Source organism: Erythrolamprus reginae, chromosome 2 (assembly GCF_031021105.1).
Source record: "Erythrolamprus reginae isolate rEryReg1 chromosome 2, rEryReg1.hap1, whole genome shotgun sequence".
NCBI lineage: Eukaryota > Metazoa > Chordata > Lepidosauria > Squamata > Dipsadidae > Erythrolamprus > Erythrolamprus reginae.
This window is the reverse complement of record NC_091951.1, coordinates 352,202,195-352,227,129: the sequence shown is the minus strand read 5'-3', so window position 1 is coordinate 352,227,129 and position 24,935 is coordinate 352,202,195. Positions and strand designations below refer to the sequence as shown.

The 24,935-nt window shown below is 45.0% G+C and overlaps 1 protein-coding gene across 1 annotated transcript in view; it reads left to right on the top strand.

Moving 5' to 3' along the window:
• Positions 1 to 24,935, top strand: part of DNAI1 (dynein axonemal intermediate chain 1) — a 132,749-nt gene that overhangs the window by 93,314 nt on the left and 14,500 nt on the right. Inside the window, exon 19 of the mRNA XM_070743652.1 lies at positions 802 to 987. Coding sequence (XP_070599753.1) covers positions 802 to 987 — 186 coding nt within the window. The remainder of the gene's footprint in view (positions 1 to 801; positions 988 to 24,935) is intronic.

Here is a 24,935-nt window from a genome sequence, read left to right as displayed (position 1 = left end):
TCTTATGACAATCATTAAGTGTTGTACGGGGATTGGCCTGGGCCTGCAACCGCAGGAATGCTGTTCCATTAGCTGAAATGGAGCGCATAGGATAGCTCCATTACCGCCCAGCATGCACACGCCATGCACACACAACCAGCGCAATTCCAGTTAACATTACCCTTTTTTTTGGCTTCTACACCTGCACAGAAGCAAAGAAATCAGCACTTTTTGCCCAAATCTCGCTGCTAGAAGGACGTCCGCAAGAGATTTCAGCTGCTGCCCATGCGCAGTAGCCGAATCTCATGGCGCCTAGAGCGGCAGCTGGAGCCAACAGCAGCAGGGGCCTGCCCATGCTCCGGTCGCATGGCCTGCTCTCTGCTCATCTGTGCCTCAGGCATATCACGCTACATTGATGGTGCCCTGAGCAAGTCGTGGCCTTTGGGAGCAGGCCGCGTGGCTGGAGCTTGGGGCCACCCAGCCTCCTCCCCATGCTGCATGCCATCTTCTTGGCACGGCGAGGGAGAAACCGTTGCACAAGCACCAGAGCTAAAGAAAAGGCAGGTGGCGTGTTGCGGAGCATTCAGGCTGCTTGCGGCAGAGCCGCCGCTCCCGGCAGGGTAGCTGGTGGGCGGGCAAACAAGCAGGGAGGGAAGGGGTAACTTATCCGATTTTTGCTGGTTTTGGCTTTTTTGCTTATGCGCATCTCTTCAATGGAGGTGTGTAGTATTTTACGCAGACCTGAGCCCCTTCTCCCTCCTCTCTTCTGCGTCTTGAGCCCCCTCTCACCTGCTGCCTTCTTTTTTTTTCCCTTTCCACCAGACGTACATCTTTGACTTGAGCGTCAACAAATACGAACCAATTTGCCACCAGCCGGTGGTCGCCAAGAAGCGGAACAAAATCACCCACGTCCAGTTCAACGCCATCTACCCCATCATCATCGTTGGGGATGACCGTGGCCACGTCACCTGCCTGAAACTCTCTCCCAACCTCCGGAAAATGCCCAAGGTAAGTGACTTTGTAAAAGGGGTGTTCTGCCTGGCCTTGGGCCACCCAGAAACGAAGTAATTAACCAAACACACACACACTCGCAACTTTGTAAAAAGAAAGCAAAGAGGTTTTTCTTTATGTACAGGAAGTTGCAAGCCTCGCGTCTGCCAGAGCAAATGTTAGTTTATGAGTCCATCAGGTCAGAGTTAATCACTCAAGTCAGCATAAAAGCCTTTCTGGCTTACATCAGTCAAATAACTAACGGCTTAAGTGTCAGTATGTCCAAAGATATCTGAAGCAAACACGAAACCACGATTCATCAAAGTCTTTCTCCAAAAACTGAACAATGAACTCCCACACCGCCATCTGCTAAACCTCCCCTTTTTCAAGGCTGCAGCAGCATCTTTAATTCTTAACACCTGTGACCTAGAATCTGTTTCTGCGTTTGCGCAGCTGCTCTTGATATCCCATCATTCTCCTTACCTGGACATTGAGAATAGGATCGTTCATTATGTCCTCCCCGTCTGATTCAGATGAAACTCTGGCTGGAGATCTGACCAGCTCCATTTCCCTCTCAGACTCTCCAACCCCTTCCTCATCCCTTTCTCCTTCTGGTTCACTGTCTGATTCCTCCTCCAGCCAGATGGGTCTTCTGTGATCAGATGGCTCCATCTCCTCTGAGTCAAAATCAGCAGCCATTGGAACTGGCCTGAAGCCAGTTGGGGGTGGGGGTGGGGTTTCACACCTGCTCAGGGACTCTCCACCTGGAGAAGTTTCTTGATGGGCATCGTTGAGGTTGCCCATTGGCGGGAGGTGGAAAATGGCTCACAGTGCCCTTTGGATGCTTGTCTGCACAGCTGCTTATAGTGGTACTCAGCTGCTTTGAAACTCATCGAATTCGGTACCCAGGGCATTTTGACGAGAACATTTTGTCCCGATACTTGTTTGTTTGGTACTCGACACGCAAGCTAAAACTTGTCAGTGTCGGTGGTTGTCTTGTGACTCTGCCCTTTCCAGCTGAAACAGAGAGTAAATGCGTTAGTTGTGTGGTAGCTCTTGGCTTGTGCACATCCTTATCTTAGCTTCTCTGGTCATTTTGTGCATTCTTGTGCTTTTCCCCCCCATTAGTATAAGTAAAGTGACACTTTTACGTAATCCACCATATTTTTCAGAGTATAAGATGCTCCTTAGTTTTGGGGGAGGAAAACAATGGGAAGAATTCTGCCTCTGCCCCCCAGAATTTGCCTCCCAGAAAAACAACACAAATGACATACAGTGGTACCTCTACTTAAGCACTTAATTCATTCCATGACCAGGTTCTTAAGTAGAAGCAATTTCTCCCATAGGAATCCATGTAAAAGCAAATAATGCGTGCAAACCCATTAGGAAAGAAATAAAAGCTCGGAATTTGGGTGGGAGGAGGAGGAGGAAGAAGAGGAGGAGGAGGAGAGTCGCTGCCGAAGGAAGAAGGTGAGGGGAGCGCCCCCTTTAGTCTTTCCGCGCCCAGTCTTTTTCAGTTGATGAAGTCCCATTATTTGAATAGCCACAAAAAGTTATCTTGGTCGGTAAGCCACTCCCACCCACTCATGTGACCATTAAGCCACCCCCCGGTCACATGATTGTCAAGCTACTCACACCTGGTCACATGGCCAACAAGCCACTCCTACCCAGTCACATGGCTAGCAAGCCACACCCACAAAATAAGCCATGCCCACAGTGTGGCAGTAAAAATTTTGGCAGCCCATCACTGGTTGTAAGTTGAGGACCACCTATACTTCCAAGTATCGTCATGCAAAACAAACAGCAACCCTAATTTATATTCTTTGACTATTATTTATCTTCTATTTGCCCCCCCTTCCAGAGCTTGAAAAGCAGTTTGCAATAAATAATGCATTTGAACATAAGGGAGCCCTGGAGCCTGTAAACAACTAGCTGGAAATGGTTGCTATTTTAGCTTAGTGTGATTCTCAGAATGAGATCATGTTCTGCATTTCTGGTGGTGCCCGGCTTCCCAGGGTTTCAATGATGCTGCAAAAACCACATTTGAAGGCCATAAACAAAGGTTGTTATGTCAAGGGTGTTGATGCGCAGCTGCGCTTTATTCTGAGTCACCCAGACAAAGAAATCTCACCCTTTTGATTTCTCCCCATTGCTGGCCTGACAAAATGCCCCAAATAATGACCGTTCTACGAAAGGTTGGTGGATTTGGGACAGAGGAGCAGGAGACCTTGTTTAATACAACAGATTCAGAGAGATGGAAGGGACCTTGGGGGTCCTCTAGTCCAACCTTCTTGCCCAAGCAGGAGACCCTACACAGCTGGTACAGTCAGGAGCTCCGTCCCTGTTGTGGTTGGCTCTGGGCCAGCTCCTGCAACGGGGAATTTGGACGTTGGTTTAGGGGCATCCTCAGGTTCACAGAGACTTGTATTATTGCCAGCAGTTTCTGATAGTGAAGATTCATTGCCAAGGTCAGACAGTGAGGAAGCAGAATCAGACGGAGAGATGGGTGCAGCCAGCCCATTAGTTAATGACCCCATTAGTGAGACGTCAGACTCAGAGGAGGATCGGTGGATAGATGCCCGTATGCGCAGGCTCATGGCTAGAAGAGACCAACTGCGCAGGTATCGTGGGAGATAAGGGAGAACACCTGTGGCTGAGGCAATTAGGCTAATGGGGTTGATGATAAATTATGGGCATTGGGGAATGTGCATGTCGGCGTTTATTTGTTTGGAGAAGGACCATTGCCAAGGTTTGGATTATTCCAGGAATTCTGTTGACTCTTTGGACAATTCACAGTTAGCCCTTGTGGACTCAAAGAAGGGGGATCTGTTAGGAATCACAGCTGCCTTAATTGCTCTTTCGTTCCTGCTTTTGGCCGCATTCCAGGACTGTTAATTGGGTGGGAGAAATTTGACTCTTTATTTATTATTTATTTATTATTTAGATTTGTATGCCGCCCCTCTCCGCGGACTCGGGGCAGCTCACAACAAGACACAACAAATCGTAACAAATCCAAATAAATTTAAATATTTAAAAAAGTTTAAAAAGAACCCCAATATACTAACAAGCACACACACAAACATACTCTGCTTAAACGTGTGTGCTTTTAACACTGTTTTCAGATAAACTGCTTTTATTTCTTCTGTGCCGGCGTGTGTGTGCTTGAATTTGCATTCCTCTCTCACTGGGGGCTATTAACAAGAAGCCCGGCATAACAGTCCCCATAGGAAATTCCGGGATGCGCATGCTGCTGTTTGTCCCCAATGCATACATGCGTACCCTGCATGAGATTTGGCTTCTGCAGATGTCTCAGGGACCGCCTTCTGCTGCACGAATCCCAGCGACCAGTTAGGTCCCACAGAGTGGGTCTTCTCCGGGTCCCGTCAACTAAACAATGCCACTTGGCGGGACCCAGGGGAAGAGCCTTCTCTGTGGTGGCCCTGGCCCTCAGGAACCAACTCCCCCCCAGAGATTAGAATTGCCCCCACTCTCCTTGCCTTTCGTAAGCTACTTAAAACCCACCTCTGCCACCAGGCATGGGGGAATTGAGTTACCCTTTCCCCCTAGGCCTTTACAATTTTATGCATGGTATGTCTGTATGTATGTTTGGTTTTTTATATTAATGGGTATTTAATCGTTTTTAGTATTGGATTATTATTGTACGCTGTTTTATGATTGTTGTTAGCCGTCCCGAGTCTTCGGAGAGGGGCGGCATATAAATCCAATCAATCAATCAATAAATAAACAAACAAACAACTAAGTGAAATCTCATGTGAACATGCTTGCACAAGTGAAATTTCAGCATTTTTTGCTGATTTTTTGCTTGCGTGCATGTACCTGCGCATGCGCAAAAGCAAAAATATTGGCAAAAATTGCCAAAATCATGCTTGCATGCGTGTGCTTGCACGCACATCCTTAAGTGAGATTTCACAGCATGTGCTGAAGTCAAATCTTGTGCCGATGGGCTTGCGCAATGACCTTGGAGGGCACACCAGTAGCGCCGAAGACGAGCGGCCCTTCACTGCCCTACACCCGTGATGGCGATCCTATGGCACACGTCCCACAAGTGCCATGCGAGGCCCTCTCTGCAGCTCAGCTCCACTGCCCATGCGCGAGTGCTTCCCACCCGCCAGCTGATTTTCGGGAGTTCATGCTTTCTCCTCCCTTTCTGATGTCAATCAAAGAGGCAGGAGGCAACAATGCATGTTGTTGGGGAAGGCACATCCTCCATTAGTCCTCAAGTTACATCTCATTGGATATTAGAGAATACACAATCTTATTGGCTAGTTTAAAGCGTGGGTTGCCCTGTGTTTGCCTCGTGGACAGTGAATGATCAATTGTGTTGTTTCATGGCCTACGTGCAGTTTTTGGGGTACCTCTTCTCTCCAGGGTCGATCAAGGAGGAAGTCTGTTTTTAGAAAAGGTGGTATCTGTGGAATGACAGTAATTGTTTATCTGGTGCCTTATCACATATCACTCCGTGGTATGCCAGCCAGAGACAGCTTTTAAGAACATAAGAAGAGCCCTGCTGAATCAGGCCAAAGCCCTTCAAGTCCAGCATTCTGTGTCACACAGTAGCCCACCAATTGTCCTTGGGGATCTTGAGAAGAAGGAGAAGGCGAGACCCTCCCTTTCCCTGGACCCCCAACAAATGGAACCCAAGAGAACCCTGCCTGCCTCAACCAACATAGAGGCAGCACATGGACATCCGTTTCAACAACCACCAATACACTTGGCACCCTAGGGAAGGGGTGGAGGAGTGGCAATTATTGCCTGCAATAGTCTTCTTCCTCGGAGGATCCCTGCCCTGAAGCTTGTTGGGTGCAAGTCTCTCCTCTTGAGATTGGACTAAGGGGTCAGTTGGGTTTGTTCTTAACGTACCTGCCTAGGCTCTCCCTTCCAGCAATTGGCCTCTTTGCAGCTAGTTACATTCGGTGTATAAGATGCACCTCAGTTTCCACCCTCTTTTGGGGGGTAAAAAGATGCATCTCATAGTCCGAAAAATACTTTAACTTAAAAGTTTTCCTTTTCTTTCTCTGTCACCCCTCCAATTCTAAGTGAAACTTGGACCTGTCCTTTCTGGTCAGCCCTCCTGATGTGGCCTCTTTTAGATTTAATCAGCATTAAGGCATTGCCTGCAACATTTATTTTATATATAATATTTTCCTTTTAAAGCGGATTGGTTGGTGGGGGTTGTGTTTGGCTACCGACAATCTCAATGGGGTTTATATAATTCAAAATCCTTTCATTTTAAATAAAGTACGAAATGCAGATTAATATTGCTGGAAGCAGTAACAAAAAGATAATTCCATAAGTTAAACGCATCATGCATTTAAATGCAATTCACAATACATAAGGATAAGGATATATGGTGCATGCAGAGAAATACAATGCTAATGGATTTCAGAGCGATCCTCTTTCCCAAATCTTTTAGTTGCAGTCTTAATTGGTGCAGCTCTCAGTCTGGTTTATTGTCTGGACTTCCGAAACATATAGTCAGGAGTGATTTTGAAGTAAATCCTGTTTGTTTTATTCTTTTAAAAAAAAAATGGCTTATTTTAAGAAGCCTGAAGCTGCTGTTGTACTGGAATTAGGCAAGAAAGTGTGGGCTCTTTTTCCCTTGCAGCAGGAGAGGTCTTCTTAAATAAATAATAATAACATCAGAGTTGGAAGGGACCTTGGAGGTCTTCTAGTCCAACCAGTCGCTGATCAGCAGAAGTAGCTTGCAGTGATGATGATGATGATGATGATGATAATAATAATAATAATAATAATAATTTATTGGATTTGTATGCCGCCCCTCTCCGCAGACTCGGGGTGGCTAACAACAATAATAAACACAACATGTACAATCCAATAATAAAAAACAACTAAAAACCCCTATTATAAAACCAAACATACACACAAACATACCATGCATAACTTGTAATGGCCTAGGGGGAAGAGCTATCTCAACTCCCCCATGCCTGGTGGTATAAATGAGTTTTGAGTAGTTTACGAAAGATAGGGAGGGTGGGGGCAGTTCTAATCTCCGGGGGGAGTTGGTTCCAGAGGGCCGGGGCCGCCACAGAGAAGGCTCTTCCCCTGGGGCCCGCCAAATGACAGTGTTTAGTCGATGGGATCCGGAGAAGGCCAACTCTGTGGGACCTTATCGGTCGCTGGGATTCATGCGGTAGCAGGCGGTTCCGGAGGTAATCTGGTCCATTGCCATGTAGGGCTTTAAAGGTCATGACCAACACTTTGAATTGTGACCGGAAACTGATTGGCAGCCAATGCAAGCCACGGAGTGTTGAAGAAACATGGGTGAATTTTGGATGCACTCTAACCACTGTGCCACCGAGGCTCTCTGGGGGTCAGACTAGAAGACCTCCAAGGTCCCGTCTGTGATTCTATGTTTGCTCTGGGAATTGGGCTTTCCTGCAAAGGGAGCCCTCCTGGTGGTTTTTGGCCTTGTGCAAAGGCTGGTTCACGGATGTTGTCTGTGTGATTCTTTAATGACCGGGAGGAAGCATGTAATTATCCGTGACACAGGCTTCTCTGGGAATGAATGGAGGAATGAATGGCTCTGCCTTCCCACAGGTTGTGGCCTTTTGCTTAGCAGCGCTTCAACATCAAAATATCATTAGCTGCCTTTGATTTTATGGATGGTGTGTTTGGGTTGTATGACTGTTTTTAATAGGGGTTTTTTAAAGACTGTTTTAACATTGGATTTGTATATGATGTTTTATTGCTGTGAGCCGCTCCGAGTCCTCGGAGAGGGGTGGCATACAAATCTAATAAATTATTAATTATTATTATTATTAAAATTTAGCAAAATTTTAGGATAGCAAAAACTTCAGAAGAGAAGAATTTAGGGGTAGTGATTTCTGACAGTCTCAAAATGGGTGAGCAGTGTGGTCGGGCGGTAGGAAAAGCAAGTAGGATGCTTGGCTGCATAGCTAGAGGTATAACAAGCAGGAAGAGGGAGATTGTGATCCCCTTATACAGTGGTACCTCAAGATACGAACCCCTCGTCTTACGAACAACTCGAGATACGAACCCGAGGTTCAGAAAAAAATTGCCTCTTCTTACGAACTTTTTTCATGTTACGAACGCCAAACCCGAACTTCCGGGTTCGGCGTTCGGGAGGCTGCTGGGAAGCCCCCGGCTGTTTTAAAAGGTGACAGCCGGGCGGCGGGGCTTCCCAGCAGCCTCCGAACGCCGAACGTGGAAGTTCGGGTTTGGCGTTCGTAACACGAAAAAAGTTCGTAAGAAGAGGCAAATTTTTTCTAAACCGTTCGGAGGCTGCTGGGAAGCCGCGCGGCTGTTTTAAAAGGTGACAGCCGGGCTGGGGGACTTCCCAGCAACCTCCCGAACCCCGAACTTTTGCCGAACTTCTGGGTTCGGGGTTTGGGAGGTTGCTGGGAAGCCTCCCAGCCCGGCTGTTACCTTTTAAAACAGCCGCGCGGCTTTCCAGCAGCCTCCGAACGCCGAACGCGGAAGTTCGGGTTTGGCGTTCGGCTTTGGGAAGCTGCTGGGAAGCCGCCCGGCTGTTTTATTTATTTATTTATTTTTTAATAAATTTTATTGATTTTCATAAAATAGACAAACAAACATACAAACATTAAACACAGAATGGGGATACATTTTCCCCGCTTGTCTTGAAAGTATAAATTCAAATACAGAAAAAGAATACATAATTAGATACAGTGGTACCTCGAGATACGAGTTTAATTCGTTCCGGACCTGGGCTCTTAAGTCGAGCAGCTCTTATCTCGAACGACTTTTCCCCATAGGAATTAATGTAAATAATTTTAATTGGTTCCAGCCCTCAAAAAACTCACAAAGTTAGTCTAAATTATGCAGAAAGACATGTTTTTAATGAAGAAATGTACATGTACATATAAATGAATAATGAAGTTTCTTTCACTTAACTTGTAAACTTTCTTAAACTTTTAAATTTACATATGTTCAACTTCTCTGCCACCCAATCCTGTAGGACAGAGGTCCCCAACGCTTTTTGCACCAGGGACCGGCTTTAAGCGATCAAGAGAGGAATGGGTGAATGAATGGACGGAGGGTGGGAAGGAAGGAAGGAAAGAGGGAAGGGACAGGAACAGAGGAAGGAAGCAAGGAAACTTATGAAAGGGGAGAGTAAGAGAGGAATGAGTGAAGGGAGGGAGGGAGGGAAGAAGGTGGGAAGGAGAAAGAAAAGAAGAAATAGAGGAAGGGAAGGTAAAAGAGAGAAAGAAAAAGAGCAAGAAAGAAAGAAAGAAAGAAAGGGGGAAGGGACAGGAACAGAGGAAGGAAGCAAGGAAACTTATGAAAGGGGAGAATAAGAGAGGAATGAGTGAAGGGAGGGAGGGAGGGAAGAAGGTGGGAAGGAGAAAGAAAAGAAGAAATAGAGGAAGGGAAGGTAAAAGAGAGAAAGAAAAAGAGCAAGAAAGAAAGCTGCAAGCACCCCCCCGAGCCCCCCAGGCCGGCTGCAACCTTTTAAAACACGCGCGCCGCTTCGCAGCTGTCTCCTGAAGCCGAACGCGGAAGTTAGCGTTTGGCTTCAGGAGACAGCTCCTTGGCGCTTGTATCTCGAATTTGGGCTTGTAAGTAGAACAAAAATATCTCTCCCCTCCCAGCTCTTATCTCGAGTTGCTCTTAAGTAGAGCAGCTCTTATGTCGGGGTTCCACTGTATACGGTATGTTGAATATTAAATTTTTTTTACTAAATTTTAAATTAAAGTTTTTCACATTTTTACTGATATATATATAAAACCAAAATTCTTACTATATTACTAAATTTAACTAGTACTGTACTAATATAACCCAAGTAAAAACAAGTATAACATATTAACTAAAATAGATTATACTGTATATCTTATTTTTTCTTATCTATCCATTTATAAACTTTATTCCATGTTTCGTAGAACTTAGTATCTTCTTGATCATTTAAACGTCTTGTCATCATATCCATTTCAGCGCAATCTAATATTTTTGCAATAACTTCTTCTTCTTTGGGGACTTCCTCCCCCTTCCAATTCTGCGCATAAATAATTCTAGCCGCAGTTAATATATGTATAATTAAATATAAAATTTCTTTCTTATAAATTTGGTTGGTAATTCCTAATAAATAAAATTCCAGGGTAATTTCTATATCTTGCTTTATAATTTCTTTTATTATTTTCTCTGTCATCTTCCAATATATTTTAGCATTACCACATGTCCACCATTGATGGTAGTAGGTTCCTATTTCTTTCTTGCATTTCCAACACAATGGAGAAGTTTTAGGGAACATTTTTGCTATCCTGTTTGGTGGGAGATGCCATCTATAAAACATTTTGATTTGGTTTTCTTTTAATGATTCTGATTTGGTCATTTTCCAATTATTAATCCAAACTTTCTCCCATGTATCTATGTCTATTTCTTTACTTATGTTTTTGCACCATCTTATCATATTATCTTTTAGAGTTAGCTCTATATTTTTGTGTGCAATGAGAAATTTATATATTTTCCCTATTGTTTTTGTTTGGTTAAGAGTAATTAAATTACTTAATAAATTTTTATTCTTATTGAAAATATAAAGTCTTTTATCCTTCTGGTATCTGGATCATATCTGTGCATAATGCCACCAATCTATTGTTATCCCTTCCTCTTGTAGTTTGATCCTGGATTTTAATTTCATTTGGTCATTTAATAGATCTTTATATCTTATAATTTTTTTGTCCTTTATGGGCTTTGGGTGTATTATTGCTTCTAGAGGGGCAAGCCATTCTGGAATAGTTAAGGTCACAGCCGGACTGGGGGACTTCCCAGCAACCTCCCGAACCCCGAACTTTTGCCGAACCTCCCAGCCCGGCTGTCACCTTTTAAAACAGCCGCGCGGCTTTCCAGCAGCCTCCGAATGCCGAACGCGGAAGTTCGGGTTTGGCGTTCGGGAGGTCGCTGAGAAGCCCCCAGGCTGTTTTAAAAGGTGACAGCCAGGCGGCAGCGTTTTTTTTGCGGGGTTTTTTATTTGGTTTCACGGATTAATTGACTTTACAGTGATCCCTCGATTTTCGCGGCTTCAAACTTCGCGAAACGCTATACCACGGTTTTAAAAAAAATATTAATTAAAAAATACTCCACGGTTTTTTTGCTATACCACGGTTTTTCCCACCTGATGATGTCGTACGTCATCACCAAGAGTCACTTCTCTGTCTCTTTCTCTTTCTTTCCTGTCATTCTCTGCTTCAATCATTTTCTCATTTCTCTTTTTTTCTCCCCTTTTTTCTATCATTTCTCTCTCTCTTCCTTCCACTCTTCTCTCTCTCTCTTTCTTCCTCTCTCTCACTCTCTTCCTTCCTTTCTCATCTTTCTTTCTCTCTCTCTTTCTCTATCTTGCTTCTTCCTCTCTCACACTCTCTTCCTCCTCTCTCATCTCTTTCTTTCTTTCCTTCTCTCTCTTTCTCTATCTCTCCCTCTCTTGCTCTCGAGCGGCGAGCGAGCGGCTGGGCGAACGGCGGGCGAACGGTGGGCAGACTAGATGGACCATGAGGTCTTTTTCTGCCATCAGACTTCTATGTTTCTATGTTTCTAAAATAACGGCAACCGGTCGGTGCTTAAGAACTTTCCTTCCGAGATAATTTAATGGCCAAGAATTCTTCATTTGCTTTCCTATTTTTAATTCTGCTGTTCTTCCATCTTATCATTTTGATTTTACCATAGACATTTTAATTGGCTGTAGGATTTGTTGGAATCCTATAAATCAGTGGTTCTCAACCTGGAGGTCGGGACCCCCTTGGGGTCAAGTGACTGTTTCACAGGGGTCACCTAAGGTCATGGGAAAAGACGAATTTCCCATGGTGTTGGGAACCAAAGCTTCTATTCTGGCGCCTTGGAACACATTTTTACAATCTGACCAATCAGGCATTTACAGTGGGGGTGTCCCTCTGACCTTCCTGCCAATCAGGTTCAAGCTCTGTTGGGAGAACTGGCGCTAGACTTATGATTGGGGGTCAGCACAACATGAGAAAGTGTATTAAGGGGTCACAGCATTAAAAAGATTGAGAACCACCGATGGTCACTGAGTGGTTTTGGACTTGTAAGTAGACAAAACGGATGGATGGATGGAATGACCTATAAAGCCCTTCGTGGCATCGGACCAGAATATCTCCGGGACCGCCTTCTGCCGCACAAATCCCAACGACCAGTTAGGTCCCACAGAGTTGGCCTTCTCCAGGTCCCGTCGACTAAACAATGCCATCTGGTGGGACCCAGGGGTAGAGCCTTCTCTGAGGCGGCCCCGACTCTCTGGAACCAACTCCCCCCAGAGATCAGAGTTGCCCCCACCCTCCTCGCCTTTCGTAAGCTCCTTAAAACCCACCTCTGTCGTCAGGCACGGGGGAATTGAGATATCCCCTCCTCTTAGGCTTATAGAATTTACGCATGGTGTGTCTGTGTGTATGATAGGTTTCTTAAATAAGGGTTTTTTTTGTTCATATTGTTTCACTATTGTTGTTAGCCGCCCTGAGTCTACAGAGAGGGGCGGCATACAAATCTAATAAATAAATAAATAAATTAAGGATGGAAGGATGGATGGATGGATGGAAGGGTGGAAGTACTATATTGCTAACATGTTGTAATCCACCGTGAGTCTAAGTAGAAGGGCGACATTAAAATTGAATGAATGAATGAATGAATGAATGAATGAATGAATGAATGAATAAATAAATAAATAAATAAATAAATAAATAAGGGTAGATGGATGGATGGATGGAAGGAAGGAAGGAAGGATGGATGGAAGGATGGTTGAAAGATGAATTGATGAATGGATGGAAGGATTGATGGATGTGGCCAAAACTGGGGTGGGGGTGGGGCACCCAGCCTCCATTTGCTCTGGCAGAGAGCTAGCAAAACAAACTCAAAACAAAGCCATCCTGGCACCTCCACTGGGAAGCCCGAATCTGAGTTTCCCACCCAGTTGAAAGTTCACCTCCCTTGTCCCCCCTCCCCCCAGAAACGTCATATTGCCTACTCAGATTGTACCAGCGTGGCCAGTCCTCCTTCCACTTCCACTCAGGTGGTGGACTTAGGATGGCCTTGAACCCCTCGAAAGAATGCTGTGTGGCTGCATCTGTTACCTCCTGAAAATCCCCCCCCCCCTCCCAAGTTCCTACAAACATCAGGCCTTCTATAGATAGTGTGGCAAGCCGTTGATTTATCACCAGTTTATGCACCGGCTTGACTGCATTATCCCGAAATGTCTTCTTGGAGTAGATGAAGATAATTCTACCTTCACCTGTCAAGGGGTCAACGAGCCTCCTTCGCTGTCATTACCTGGATACATGCCCTTATGCAATAGCGGCAACCACTGCGTGCCTGTCCTCGATTCTATTTTGCCAACATCTCTCTGAGCAATTTGCCATCTTTTTCCTTCTCAGAGAGAGATTTATATTGCTCGTGTCACCCCGGCTGGTTCTCGTGTGACTCACAACGCCACCCGACCGCAATCAAAAAGCTATAAATATAATGAGCAACGAATGAGTAGCCCTAAGGCCGCCTTTGAGTGAAAACTGGGCTGTTTGGAAACCACAGGGGTGAATCAAACGGAGGAAGCATGGACAGGCCGACCTGTCTATCAGGACAAGGCACAACGGAGGTCTCTCTCCCAGGGGTTCCTGGTCACTCCCAGCCTTTAATAACAATATAATCATAACAACAGAGTTGTAAGGGACCTTGGAGGTCTTCCAGTCCAACCCCTTGCTTAAGCAGGAAACACTACACCACTTCAGACAAATGGTTATCCGACATCTTCTTAAAAGCTTCCAGTGTTGGAGCATTCACAACCTCTGGGCAGTGGGTGCGGAAGACCTAGAAAAGCCTGGAGCTTGGGGAGAGCAAAAATCAGGCCTTCCCCACCCCTTCCGGAGGCTGAAAACAGGCTATTTCCCGACTCCCAAGGGCCCAGAAGGCCCAAAAATCAGCTGGAACCATGCCGAACCTGTGTGTGTCTACTTGACAAGATGGAGTGGCTGTGGTTTTTGCCTCCCAAGGACAATTCCATCTGTCCATCCATTACCCTGGGAGGGGGGAATTATTGACCCTCTCGGAGCGGATTCGCAACTTGGGTGTCCTCCTCGATCCACAGCTAACATTAGAGAACCGTCTTTCGGCTGTGGCGAGGGGGGCATTCAACCAGGTTCGCCTGGTGCACCAGTTGCGGCCCTATCTGGACCGGGAGTCACTGCTCACAGTCACTCATGCCCTCATCACCTTGAGGTTCGACTACTGTAACGCTCTCTACATGGGGCTACCTTTGAAGAGTGTTCAGAAACTTCAGATCGTGTGGAATGCGGCTGCGAGAGTAATCATGGGCCTCCCCAGGTATGCCCATGTCATATCAACACTCCGCAGTCTGCATTGGTTGCCGATCAGTTTCCGGTCATAATTCAAAGTGTTGGTTATGACCTAAAAAGCCCTACATGGCATCGGACCAGAATATCTGGAAGACAGAAGGAAAAGGGGGGACATGATCGAAACATTTAAATATGTTAAAGGGTTAAATAAGGTCCAGGAGGGAAGTGTTTTTAATAGGAAAGTGAACACAAGAACAAGGGGACACAATCTGAAGTTAGTTGGGGGAAAGATCAAAGGCAACATGAGAAAATATTATTTTACTGAAAGAGTAGTAGATCCTTGGAACAAACTTCCAGCAGACGTGGTTGGTAAATCCACAGTAACTGAATTTAAACATGCCTGGGATAAACATATATCCATCCTAAGATAAAATACAGGAAATAGTATAAGGGCAGACTAGATGGACCATGAGGTCTTTTTCTGCCGTCAGTCTTCTATGTTTCTATCTTGGAACCGCCTTCTGCCACACGAATCCCAGCGACCAATTAGGTCCCACAGAGTGGGCCTTCTCTGGGTCCCGTCGACTAAGCAATGCCATCTGGCGGGACCCAGGGGAAGAGCCTCCTCTGTGGCGGCCCCGGCCCTCTGGAATCAACTGCCCCTGGAGATTAGAACTGCCCACACCCTCCTTGCCTTTTGCAAGCTCCTAAAAACCGACCTATGTCGTCAGGCTTGGGGAAGTTGATATTCTACTTAGCTACTATGGTTTATGTATGGTTTACTTGGGTTGTGTAATTAATTTTTATGATAAGAGTTTTCATCTGTTTTTTAATATTGGATTTGTATATGGTATATTGTGAGCCACCCCGAGTTTTCGGAGAGGGGCGGCATACAAATCTAATAAATTATTCTTCTTCTTCTTCTTCTTCTTCTTCTTCTTCTTCTTCTTCTTCTTCTTCTTATTATTATTATTATTATTATTATTATTATTATTATTATTATTATTATTATTACTTGTGGCATGTGTGCCACAGATTCGCCATTATGGTTCTAGACCAGTGATGGTGAACCTATGGCATGGGTGCCACAGGTGGCAGGCAGAGCCATATCTGCTGGCACGTGAGCCGTTGCCCTAGCTCAGCTCCAATGCGCATGTGTGTGCCGGCCAGCTGATTTCTGGCTTTCCCAGAGGCTCTGGGAGGGCGTTTTTGGCTTCCAGGGAGCCTCCAGGGGGATGGGGGAAGGCGTTTTTAACTTCCCCTGGCTCCAGGGAAGCCTTTGGACCTGGAGAGGGCGAAACACAAGCCTACTGGGCCCACCAGAAATTGGGAAACAGGCCGTTTCCAGCCTCCAGAGGGCCTCCGGGGGGGTGAGGAAAGCTGTTTGTACCTTCCCCAGGCATTGAATTATGGATGTGGGCACTCCCGCATGAGCGATAGTGCACATGCACACTCTTCTGGCACCCGAGGGAAAAAAGGTTCACCATCACTGATCTAGGCAGTGATGGTGAACCTTTTTTTGGTTCGCGTGCCCAAAGGGTGCGAGTGGGTGTGCTAGCATGCATGCGTGTGCCCATACCCCATCCCCCATGCATGTGCCACCCCACCCCGCTGCCCTCCACTCATGCGCACAGGCCTTACTGAAGCCTGGTACCTGGAAAAAAAATCCCTAAATGGCCAAACTGGAAGTTCTGAAATGCACACTTCCGGTTTGCCTATTGGGCTGTTCTTTGCACTGCGGAGGGTTCAGGGAAGCTCCGGAGTGCCAAAAATAGCACAACGGGCAAACCGGAAGTTTGGAGAACGCATTTCTGGTTTGCCCATTGTGCTGTTTTTGGCACTCTCAGGGCTTCGGAGAAGCTTCCCTGGAGCATCCAGAGGGTGAAACGGCCTTTCCCAAGGCCAAAAAAATCAGCTGGCCAGTGCATGCATGCTCACTGGAGCTGACACAGGGCAAAGTCTCATGTACCCTCCGATATGGCTCCATGTGCCACCTGTGGCACGCATGCCATAGGTTCACCATCATAGAAACATAGAAGACTGACGGCAGAAAAAGACCTCATGATCCATCTAGTCTGTCCTTATACTATTTCCTGTATTTTATTTTAGGATGGATATATGTTTATCCCAGGCATGTTTAAATTCAGTTACTGTGGATTTATCAACCACGTCTGCTGGAAGTTTGTTCCAAGGATCTACTACTCTTTCAGTCAAATAATATTTCCTCATGTTGCTTCTGATCTTTCCCCCAACTAACTTCAGATTGTGTCCCCTTGTTCTTGTGTTCACTTTCCTATTAAAAACACTTCCCTCCTGGACCTTATTTAACCCTTTAACATATTTAAATGTTTCGATCATGTCCCCCCTTTTCCTTCTGTCCTCCAGACTCTACAGATTGAGTTCATTAAGTCTTTCCTGATACGTTTGATGTTTAAACCCTCCCTTTCCCTTGACCCCCAACAAGTGGTACTCAAGGGAACTCGCCAAGGAGAGAAGCCCCCTGGAATTGAGGAGTAATGTCCTAACAATGTAGACAATGAACCAGTGGAACAGCTTGCCCCCAAAAGTTGCGTGTGCTTCATCATTGAAGGCTTTTAAGAAGAGACTGGACAGTCACTTGTCTGAAATGGTACAAGATCTCCTGCTTGAGCAAGGAGCTGGACTAGAAGACCTCCAAGGTCCCTTCCAGCTCAATTCTCTTTGGAAATCTGCTTCCTCACAACAAAACGGGACTTTGTGATGGTTTTGTACATAGAATAGAATAGGATAGAATTTTTATTGGCCAAGTGTGATTGGACACACAAGGAATTTGTCTTGGTGCATATGCTCTCAACGTACATAAAATAAAATATACATTTGTCAAGAATCATGTGGTACAACACTTAATGATTGTCATAGGGGTCAAATAAGCAATGAAGAAACAATATTAATAAAAATCTTAGGATATAAGCAACAAGTTACAGTCATACAGTCAACATGGGAGGAAATGGGTGATAGGAATGATGAGAAAAACTAGTAGAGTAGAAGTGCAGATTTGGTAAAAAGTCTGACAGTGTTGAGGGAATTATTTGTTTAGTAGAGTGATGGCGTTCGGGAAAAAACTGTTCTTGTGTCTAGTTGTCTTGGTGTGCAGTGCTCTGTAGCGACGTTTTGAGGGTAGGAGTTGAAACAATTTGTGTCCAGGATGTGAGGGGTCAGTAAATATTTTCCCCGCCCTCTTTTTGACTCGTGCAGTCTACAGGTCCTCAATGGAAGGCAGGTGGGCAGCAATTGTTTTTTCTGCAATTCTGATTCTCCTCTGAAGTCTGTGTTGGTCCTGTTGGGTTGCAGCACCAAACCAGACAGTTGTAGAGGTGCAGATGACAGACTCAGTGATTCCTCTGTAGAACTGGATCAGCAGCTCCTTGGGCAGTTTGAGCTTCCTGAGCTGGCGCAGAAAGAACATTCTTTGTTGTGCTTTTTTGATGATGTTTTTGATGTTAGGTGACCATTTTAGGTCTTGAGATATGATAGAACCTAGAAATTTGAAGGTCTCTACTGTTGATACTGTGTTGTCTAGTATTGTGAGAGGTGGAAGGGTGGAAGGGTTTCTCCTAAAGTCTACCACCATTTGAACTTGCCACCTCCTTAAAAATGTTTGCCAGCTGGAGTCAGTCTCCAGGCCTCGGGCAACTGCGTGGAATCATCGAGTATGTTTTGGCCTAAGGGCAAATAGACCTGCTGCTGCTGTCTGGAAGCCTCTTGTGTGTGTGTGTGTGTGTGCGTGTGTGTCTTCATTCTGTCACCTCAGGCCAAATCAGCCTCAGGGAGCATGAATGAAGCGCTTTCTTGTGGGCTCTGCCAATATTCCCTTCAAAACAACTGGCCCTGTGGGCAGGGAAGATTCCAGTTGCCAATTCATAAGTGGACGTTACTTACAATAAGTTTTGAAATATTTGCTCCTCAGTGTTTTGAGTAAATAGGTCTCGACGCACAGACTCACATCTCAAATGAAATATAAAATATCGTTTCCATCAGTGATTCTAGATAGATAGAGATACATGGATGGATGAATTGAGGGATAGAAGGAGAGATAGATGGATAGATGGATAGAGGAAGAGAAGGAGAGAGGGAGAGAGGGAGAGATAGATGGTTGGATGGATAGAGGAAGAGATGGAGAGATAGATTGATAGAGGGATAGAGAGAGGGGGGGGAGAGTTTGCCTCACTGTTTTGAGTAAATAGGTCTCGACGCACAGACTTGCATCTCAAATGGAATATAAAATATCGACTATATCAGTGGTTCTAGATAGATAGAGATACATGGATGGATGAATTGAGGGACAGAGGGATAATGTTACCTGGTTGGCTAATGAAATGTCTGCAAGGGGGGGGGGAAACCTCAGAGAAGAATGAGGACCCTGCAGTCCTCCTCCTCTCCACAAACCCCACACCCTTCTAGCACTGATGATGTTCCCTAGTTGGGTGATGAAATGTTTGCAAGAAAACAACCAAGCTCAGAGATCACTAAGGACGCCACAATTCCCCCTCCTCCCCCTCCCCCCTCCTCCCCCTCCCCTCCTTCTCCTCCTCTCCCTCCCCTCCTCCTCCCTCCTCCTCCCCCCCCCCTCCTCCTCCCTCCTCCCCCTCCTCCCCCCTCCTCCTCCCTCCTCCCCCTCCTCCCCCTTACTCCCCCTCCTCTCCTCCCTCCTCCCCTTCTCCTCCTCCTCTCCCCTCCCCCTCCTCCTCCCCCTCCTCCCCCTTCCTCCCCCTTCCTCCCCCTTCTCCCCCTCCTCTCCTCCTCCTCCCCCTCCCCTCCTCCTCCTCCCTTTCCCCTCCTCCTCCCTCCTCCTCCTCCTCTCCCCTCCTCCTCCTAGCAAACCCCACTCCTTTATAGCACCAATGTTGTTACCTACTTGGGTGATGAAACGTTTGCTAGAAAACAACCAAACTCAGAAAGGACTGAGGACCCCCCACCGTTTAACCCTGAGCTGCAAATATTCTTTTCCACTTTAAAATATTTTCTTTATTTCTTAGTTCCTTTTCTGAGCTTTCTCTGCAGCAAGAGCCAGGCCTCTGGCATTCTCCCCCCACCCCCCACCCCCCACCCCGCCCGCTGCTAGAAAGCTGAGTTTTAGCCATTTTGTGTGATTCCCCCCCCCCCCCCTACTTCATCTCCCCACAATTGGATATGTGTAATTAGTGGAGATGAGCAAATGGCAAATTTGCATTCCAGAACTTGTTAAATGAAGACAAGGATGAATGGCTGGCGGGTCCATTAATGATCACAGGCAGTTTCTCTCCGGCTCATTCGTCTGTTCTTTGTTTCTTTGGAATTTCTGGTGCTCTGAAAACTGGCTGCTTCACACAACACAAACACAAACACACACGCACTGTTTAAGCAAGATTCTTAGCCAAGCCCCTCTCAGGGTACTCTGCATTCTTCTTACATGAGAACATAAGGAGAGCCACTCGCAAACAAATCCCCGACGCAACTAGACTGACAATCCTAGGTTTAGAAAGCTTAGAACTAGGTCACCTTAAACACAAGCTATAGCCCATAAAATCATCTGCTACAACGTCCTTCTTGCCAATGACTACTTCAGCTTCAACCACAACAACACATGAGCACACAAACAATGTAAACCGCTCAACAACAACAATGGTTGGCATGGTTGTCAAGATAAAGGAGTGTTTATGCATATGTTTTGGGAATGCCCGATAGTGCAGGAATTTTGGCAAAAAGTGAAAGAGGACATCAATAGAATGCTAAATATACAATGGACAATCACTAAGGAAATGGCAGTACTAGTAAAAAGCAATGCGATGGGAGAATTTAGAGAAATAAAAAAAGCAGCAATAGAAAGCGCTCAGGTGGTAATAGTTTTGGGTTGGAAGGATGCGACAAAATGGACAATGCAAAATTGGTATAGGTACATGGTGGATCATATTCAATTTGAAATTATGGAAAAAAGGATAAATTTGGATAATGAAACTGATTTGGGACGGCTGATGGGACGGTGGGACAAGGTAAGACGATATATGACGAGTAGAATCCGAGACCAAGCTACAAGAAATAAACTAGAATCACTCTATAATATGTAGACAGATATATTGCTCTTGGGTTAAGTGGATTATAAAAGAAATACCCCCAATTTGGTGGTGGGGAATGTGTGTATGTCGGGGTGGTGGGCACAATTCACATTTCACTACGCACTGTTTTATGTTGTGTGATTTTAAAATTGTTAAAAATCAATAAATAAAATTATTAAAAAACAAACAAATGTAAACCGCTCCAAACTCGACCACAGGAAATACGACTTTAGTAACCGAATAGTTGATGCATGGAACTCACTACCAGACTCTGTAGTATCATCACCAAACCCCCAAAACTTTACCCTGAGACTCTCCACTGTTGACATCTCCCAGTTCCTAAGAGGTCAGTAAGGGGTGTGTATAAGTGCACTAGTGTGCCTTCCGTCCCATGTCCTAATGTTTCTTTTTTAATTTTTTACTAGTATCATGTATATGAATATTATTATATTTATTTTTTTATTGATTGATTGATTTTGTCCAATACACAATGAGAGTTTTAGTGGGTACAGTATACACATAGTAAAATACATGATGAGGGTTATAGAGGAGATACTCATAGTAAAATATATCTAAGAGAGAACAGAAGAAGAGATATAGGAATAGAAGAAAGGTATAGGAGATATAGGAGAGCAATAGGACAGGGGACGGAAGGCACTCTAGTGCACTTGTACTCGCCCCTTACTGACCTCTTAGGAATCTGGATAAGTCAACCGTGGATAATCTAAGGGTAAAGTGTTGGGGGTTTGGGGATGACACTATGGAGTCCGGTAATGAGTTCCACGCTTCGACAACTCGGTTACTGAAGTCATATTTTTTACAGTCAAGTTTGGAGCAGTTAATATTAAGTTTAAATCTGTTGTGGTTGAAGCTGAAGTAGTCGCCGACAGGCAGGACGTTGCAGCATATGATCTTGTGGGCAATACTTAGATCTTGTTTAAGGCGTCTTAGTTCTAAGCTTTCTAGGCCCAGTATGCATATATATCCATATAAAGATACCTATATTGGGGCTATCTTTACATACCCCCAATATGTACTTGAATGAATGAATGAATGAATGAATGAATGAATGAATGAATGAATGAATGAATGAATGAATGATTCGGGCCAAAGCCCATCGAGCCCAGCATTGTGTCTCCCACAGAGGCCCACCAATTGTCCATGGGGATCTTGAGCAGAAAGAGAAGGCATGACCCTCCCTTTCCCCTGACCCCCCAACAAATGGTACTCAAGGGAATCCTGCCTGCCTCAACCAACATAGAGACGGCACTTGGACATCTGTTTCAATAACCACCTATGATACACTTGGCACCCATGAATCTGTCTCATCCTGCCTTGAAGCTCTCCAGGCTGACAACTGTCACGACCTCTTCTGGAAGGGAATCCCATCAACCAAGGACCCTCTGGGTGAAGAAATATTTCCCTTGATTTGTCCTCACTTTCTTACCTATGAGCTTTAGGGAGGGCCCCCTCGTCCTAGTATTGTGTGGTAGAGAAAAGATTTTTTCTCTATCCACCTTTTCTCTCCCATGCATGATTTTATACACTTTGATCAAGTCACCCCTTAAACGCCATCTTTCAAGGATGAAGAGACCGAGGAGTTGCAACCTGGTTTCATAAGGGAGGGGCTCCATTTCCTTGATCATTCTTGTTGCCCTGTTTTGCACCTTTTCCAGTTCCATTATTTTATTTATTTTATTAATTGGATTTGTAAGCCTCCCGTCTTCGAGGACTCAGGATAGCTCACAATATAGCAAACAGTATACAATTTACAAATCTAAAAATCCAATTAATTTTACTAGAAAAACTTTAAAACTCTACTAACATTTAAAATCCATTTATATCCTTCTTAAGGTGCGATGACCAGAACTGTACACAATACTCCAAGTGTGGTCTCACCATCGATTTGTACAGAGACAATACAACATTTACCGACCTATTTTTGATTCCCTTCCTAATCAGGCCAAGCATGGAATTTGCTTTTTTTTTTTACTGCTCTTGACATCTTCATTGAACTGTCCAGCAAAACCCCAAGATCCGTCCCTGTAAATCCTTCTGTAGATCCTTCTCTGTAAGATCCCTTGCAGAGTCCGAATTTTGATCTCGTGATCTTGGGGGAGGCTGCAATGGCGATAAGTGTAGAAAAACGGTGGTAAGTTGCTTTTTTCAGCACCATTAATACTTCAAGCAGGAAGAGGGAGATTGTGATCCTGCTGTATAGAGCACTGATGAGACCCCATTTGGAATAATACTGTGTCCAGTTCTGGAGACCTCACCTACAAAAAGATATCGATAAAATTGAACGGATCCAAAGACGGGCTACAAGAATGGTGGAAGGTCTTAAGCATAAAACGTATCAGGAAAGACTTCATGAACTCAATCTGTATAGTCTGGAGGACAGAAGGGAAAGGGGGGGCGTGATTGAAACATTTAAATATGTTAAAGGGTTAAATAAGGTTCAGGAGGGAAGTGTTTTTAATAGGAAAGTGAACACAAGAACAAGGGGACACAATGTGAAGTTACAGTAGTTGGGAGAAAGATCAAAAGCAACATGAGAAAATATTATTTTACTGAAAGAGTAGTAGATCCTTGGAACAAACTTCCAGCAGACGTGGTTGGTAAATCCATAGTAACTGAATTTAAACCTGCCTGGGATAAACATAGATCCATCCTAAGATAAAATACAGGAAATAGTATAAGGGCAGACGAGATGGACCATGAGGTCTTTTCCTGCCGTCAGTCTTCTATGTTTATATGTTACAAACAGTCGCTAAATGAACGGCTGTAAGTCAGAGACTTTTGCTGGGTGTGCAGGGATCCCGTCCCATGCTTTAAAAGATGCTGTGGGGAGGAAGCAACTCCAGCCGCATATTAAAAGGCTGCCCTAATTCTTCCTCTGCATCGTAGCCCCAGGAATGTACCAAGAATCTCCCTTATTTACACTCGGCTGGGCAGCCTCTTCGTGCAGCCAAGTCCCTTTTTATCCATTGAACTTGCCTCCCGTTTCATTATTTTAAGAAGTGGATCTGAATTTTGGACAAATTGACTTTGGCAGCAGAGGGTGGGGGGGTGGGGGTGTCCCCTGACAGGCAACAAAAAGGGACGGGTGATGGGCTGCCTGAGGCCCCCTCTTTCTTTCTCCTCCTGTCATCAAGTCTACAAGGTCATCAAGCAGGGGGATTTTGAGAAAGGAGACAGAGTGGAGTAGAGGGGGAGGGGCGCTCCTATTTTTGCCAGGGTTTGCTTCCCAAAAAGGCAGCAATAACCCCAGGCTCTGGTGGTTCTTTGTAAGCTATATGTCCATCTACTAACCAATCTCTCTACCTATCTCCTTACCTACCTATGTACCTCTGTTAATCTGTTAAACCTATCTACCTAATCTATCTATCTATCTATCTATCTATCTATCTATCTATCTATCTATCTATCTATCTATCTATCTATCTATCTATCTATCTTTCTATCTCTATCTATTATCTTTCTCTCTATCTCTCTATCTCTCTCTCTATCTCTCTATCTATCTATCATCTGTCTATCTTATTATCTTTCTTTCTATCTATCTCTCTATCTCTATCTATCTATCTATCTATCTATTATCTTTCTCTCTATCTATCTATCTATCTATCTATCTATCTATCTATCTATCATCTATCTATCATCTATCTATCTATCATCTATCTATCTATCTATCTATCTCTATCTATCTATCTATCTCTATCTATCTCTCTCTCTCTCTCTCTCTCTCTCTCTCTCTCTCTCTCTCTATCTATCTATCTATCTATCTATCTATCTATCTATCATTATCTCTATCTGTAGCTAGATAGAGAGACAGACGCAGCCAGACAGCCAGACAATAGATAAATATGAGTCATGGTTGTGCAGTGGTTAGAGTGCAGCCCTGGAGGCTACTTCGGCTACCTGCTAGCTGTAGTTTAGCAGTTCAAATCTCACCACCGGCTCGAGGTTGACTCAGCCTTCCCTCCTTCCCAGGTGGGTCAAATGAGGACCCATATTGTTGGGGGCAAGAGGCTGATTCTGAAAACCACTTAGAGAGGGCTGTAAAATCACTGTGAAGCAGTATATAACTTTTAATGCTAATGCTATTGCTATCTATCCATCCATTCATCTTTCTATTGTCTGCCTGTCTGTCTTTCTGCCAACCTACCTACCTGGTTATAGGGATTCCTGCTTGAGCAAGGGGTTGGAATAGAAGATCTCCAAGGTCCTTTCCACCTCTGGAATTCTATATTCAAGTACCCTTCCTCCCCTTCTCCCAAATAACTCTCCTGGCCACCAAAACATGGTGTGGGAATAATGCCTTGCTTAAATAAGAGCATAAGAACATAGGAAGAGCCATGCTGAATTGGGCCAAAGCCCATCGAGTCCAGCATTCTGTGTCCCACAGTGGCCCACCAATTGTCCATGAGGATCTTGAGCAGAAGGAGAAGGCAAGACCCCCCCTTTCCCTTGACCCCCAGGAAATGGGACCCAAGGGAACCCTGCCTGCCTCAACCAACATAGAGGCGGCACTTGGACATCGGTTTCAATAACCACCATAGATACACTTGGCATCCACGAATCTGTCTCA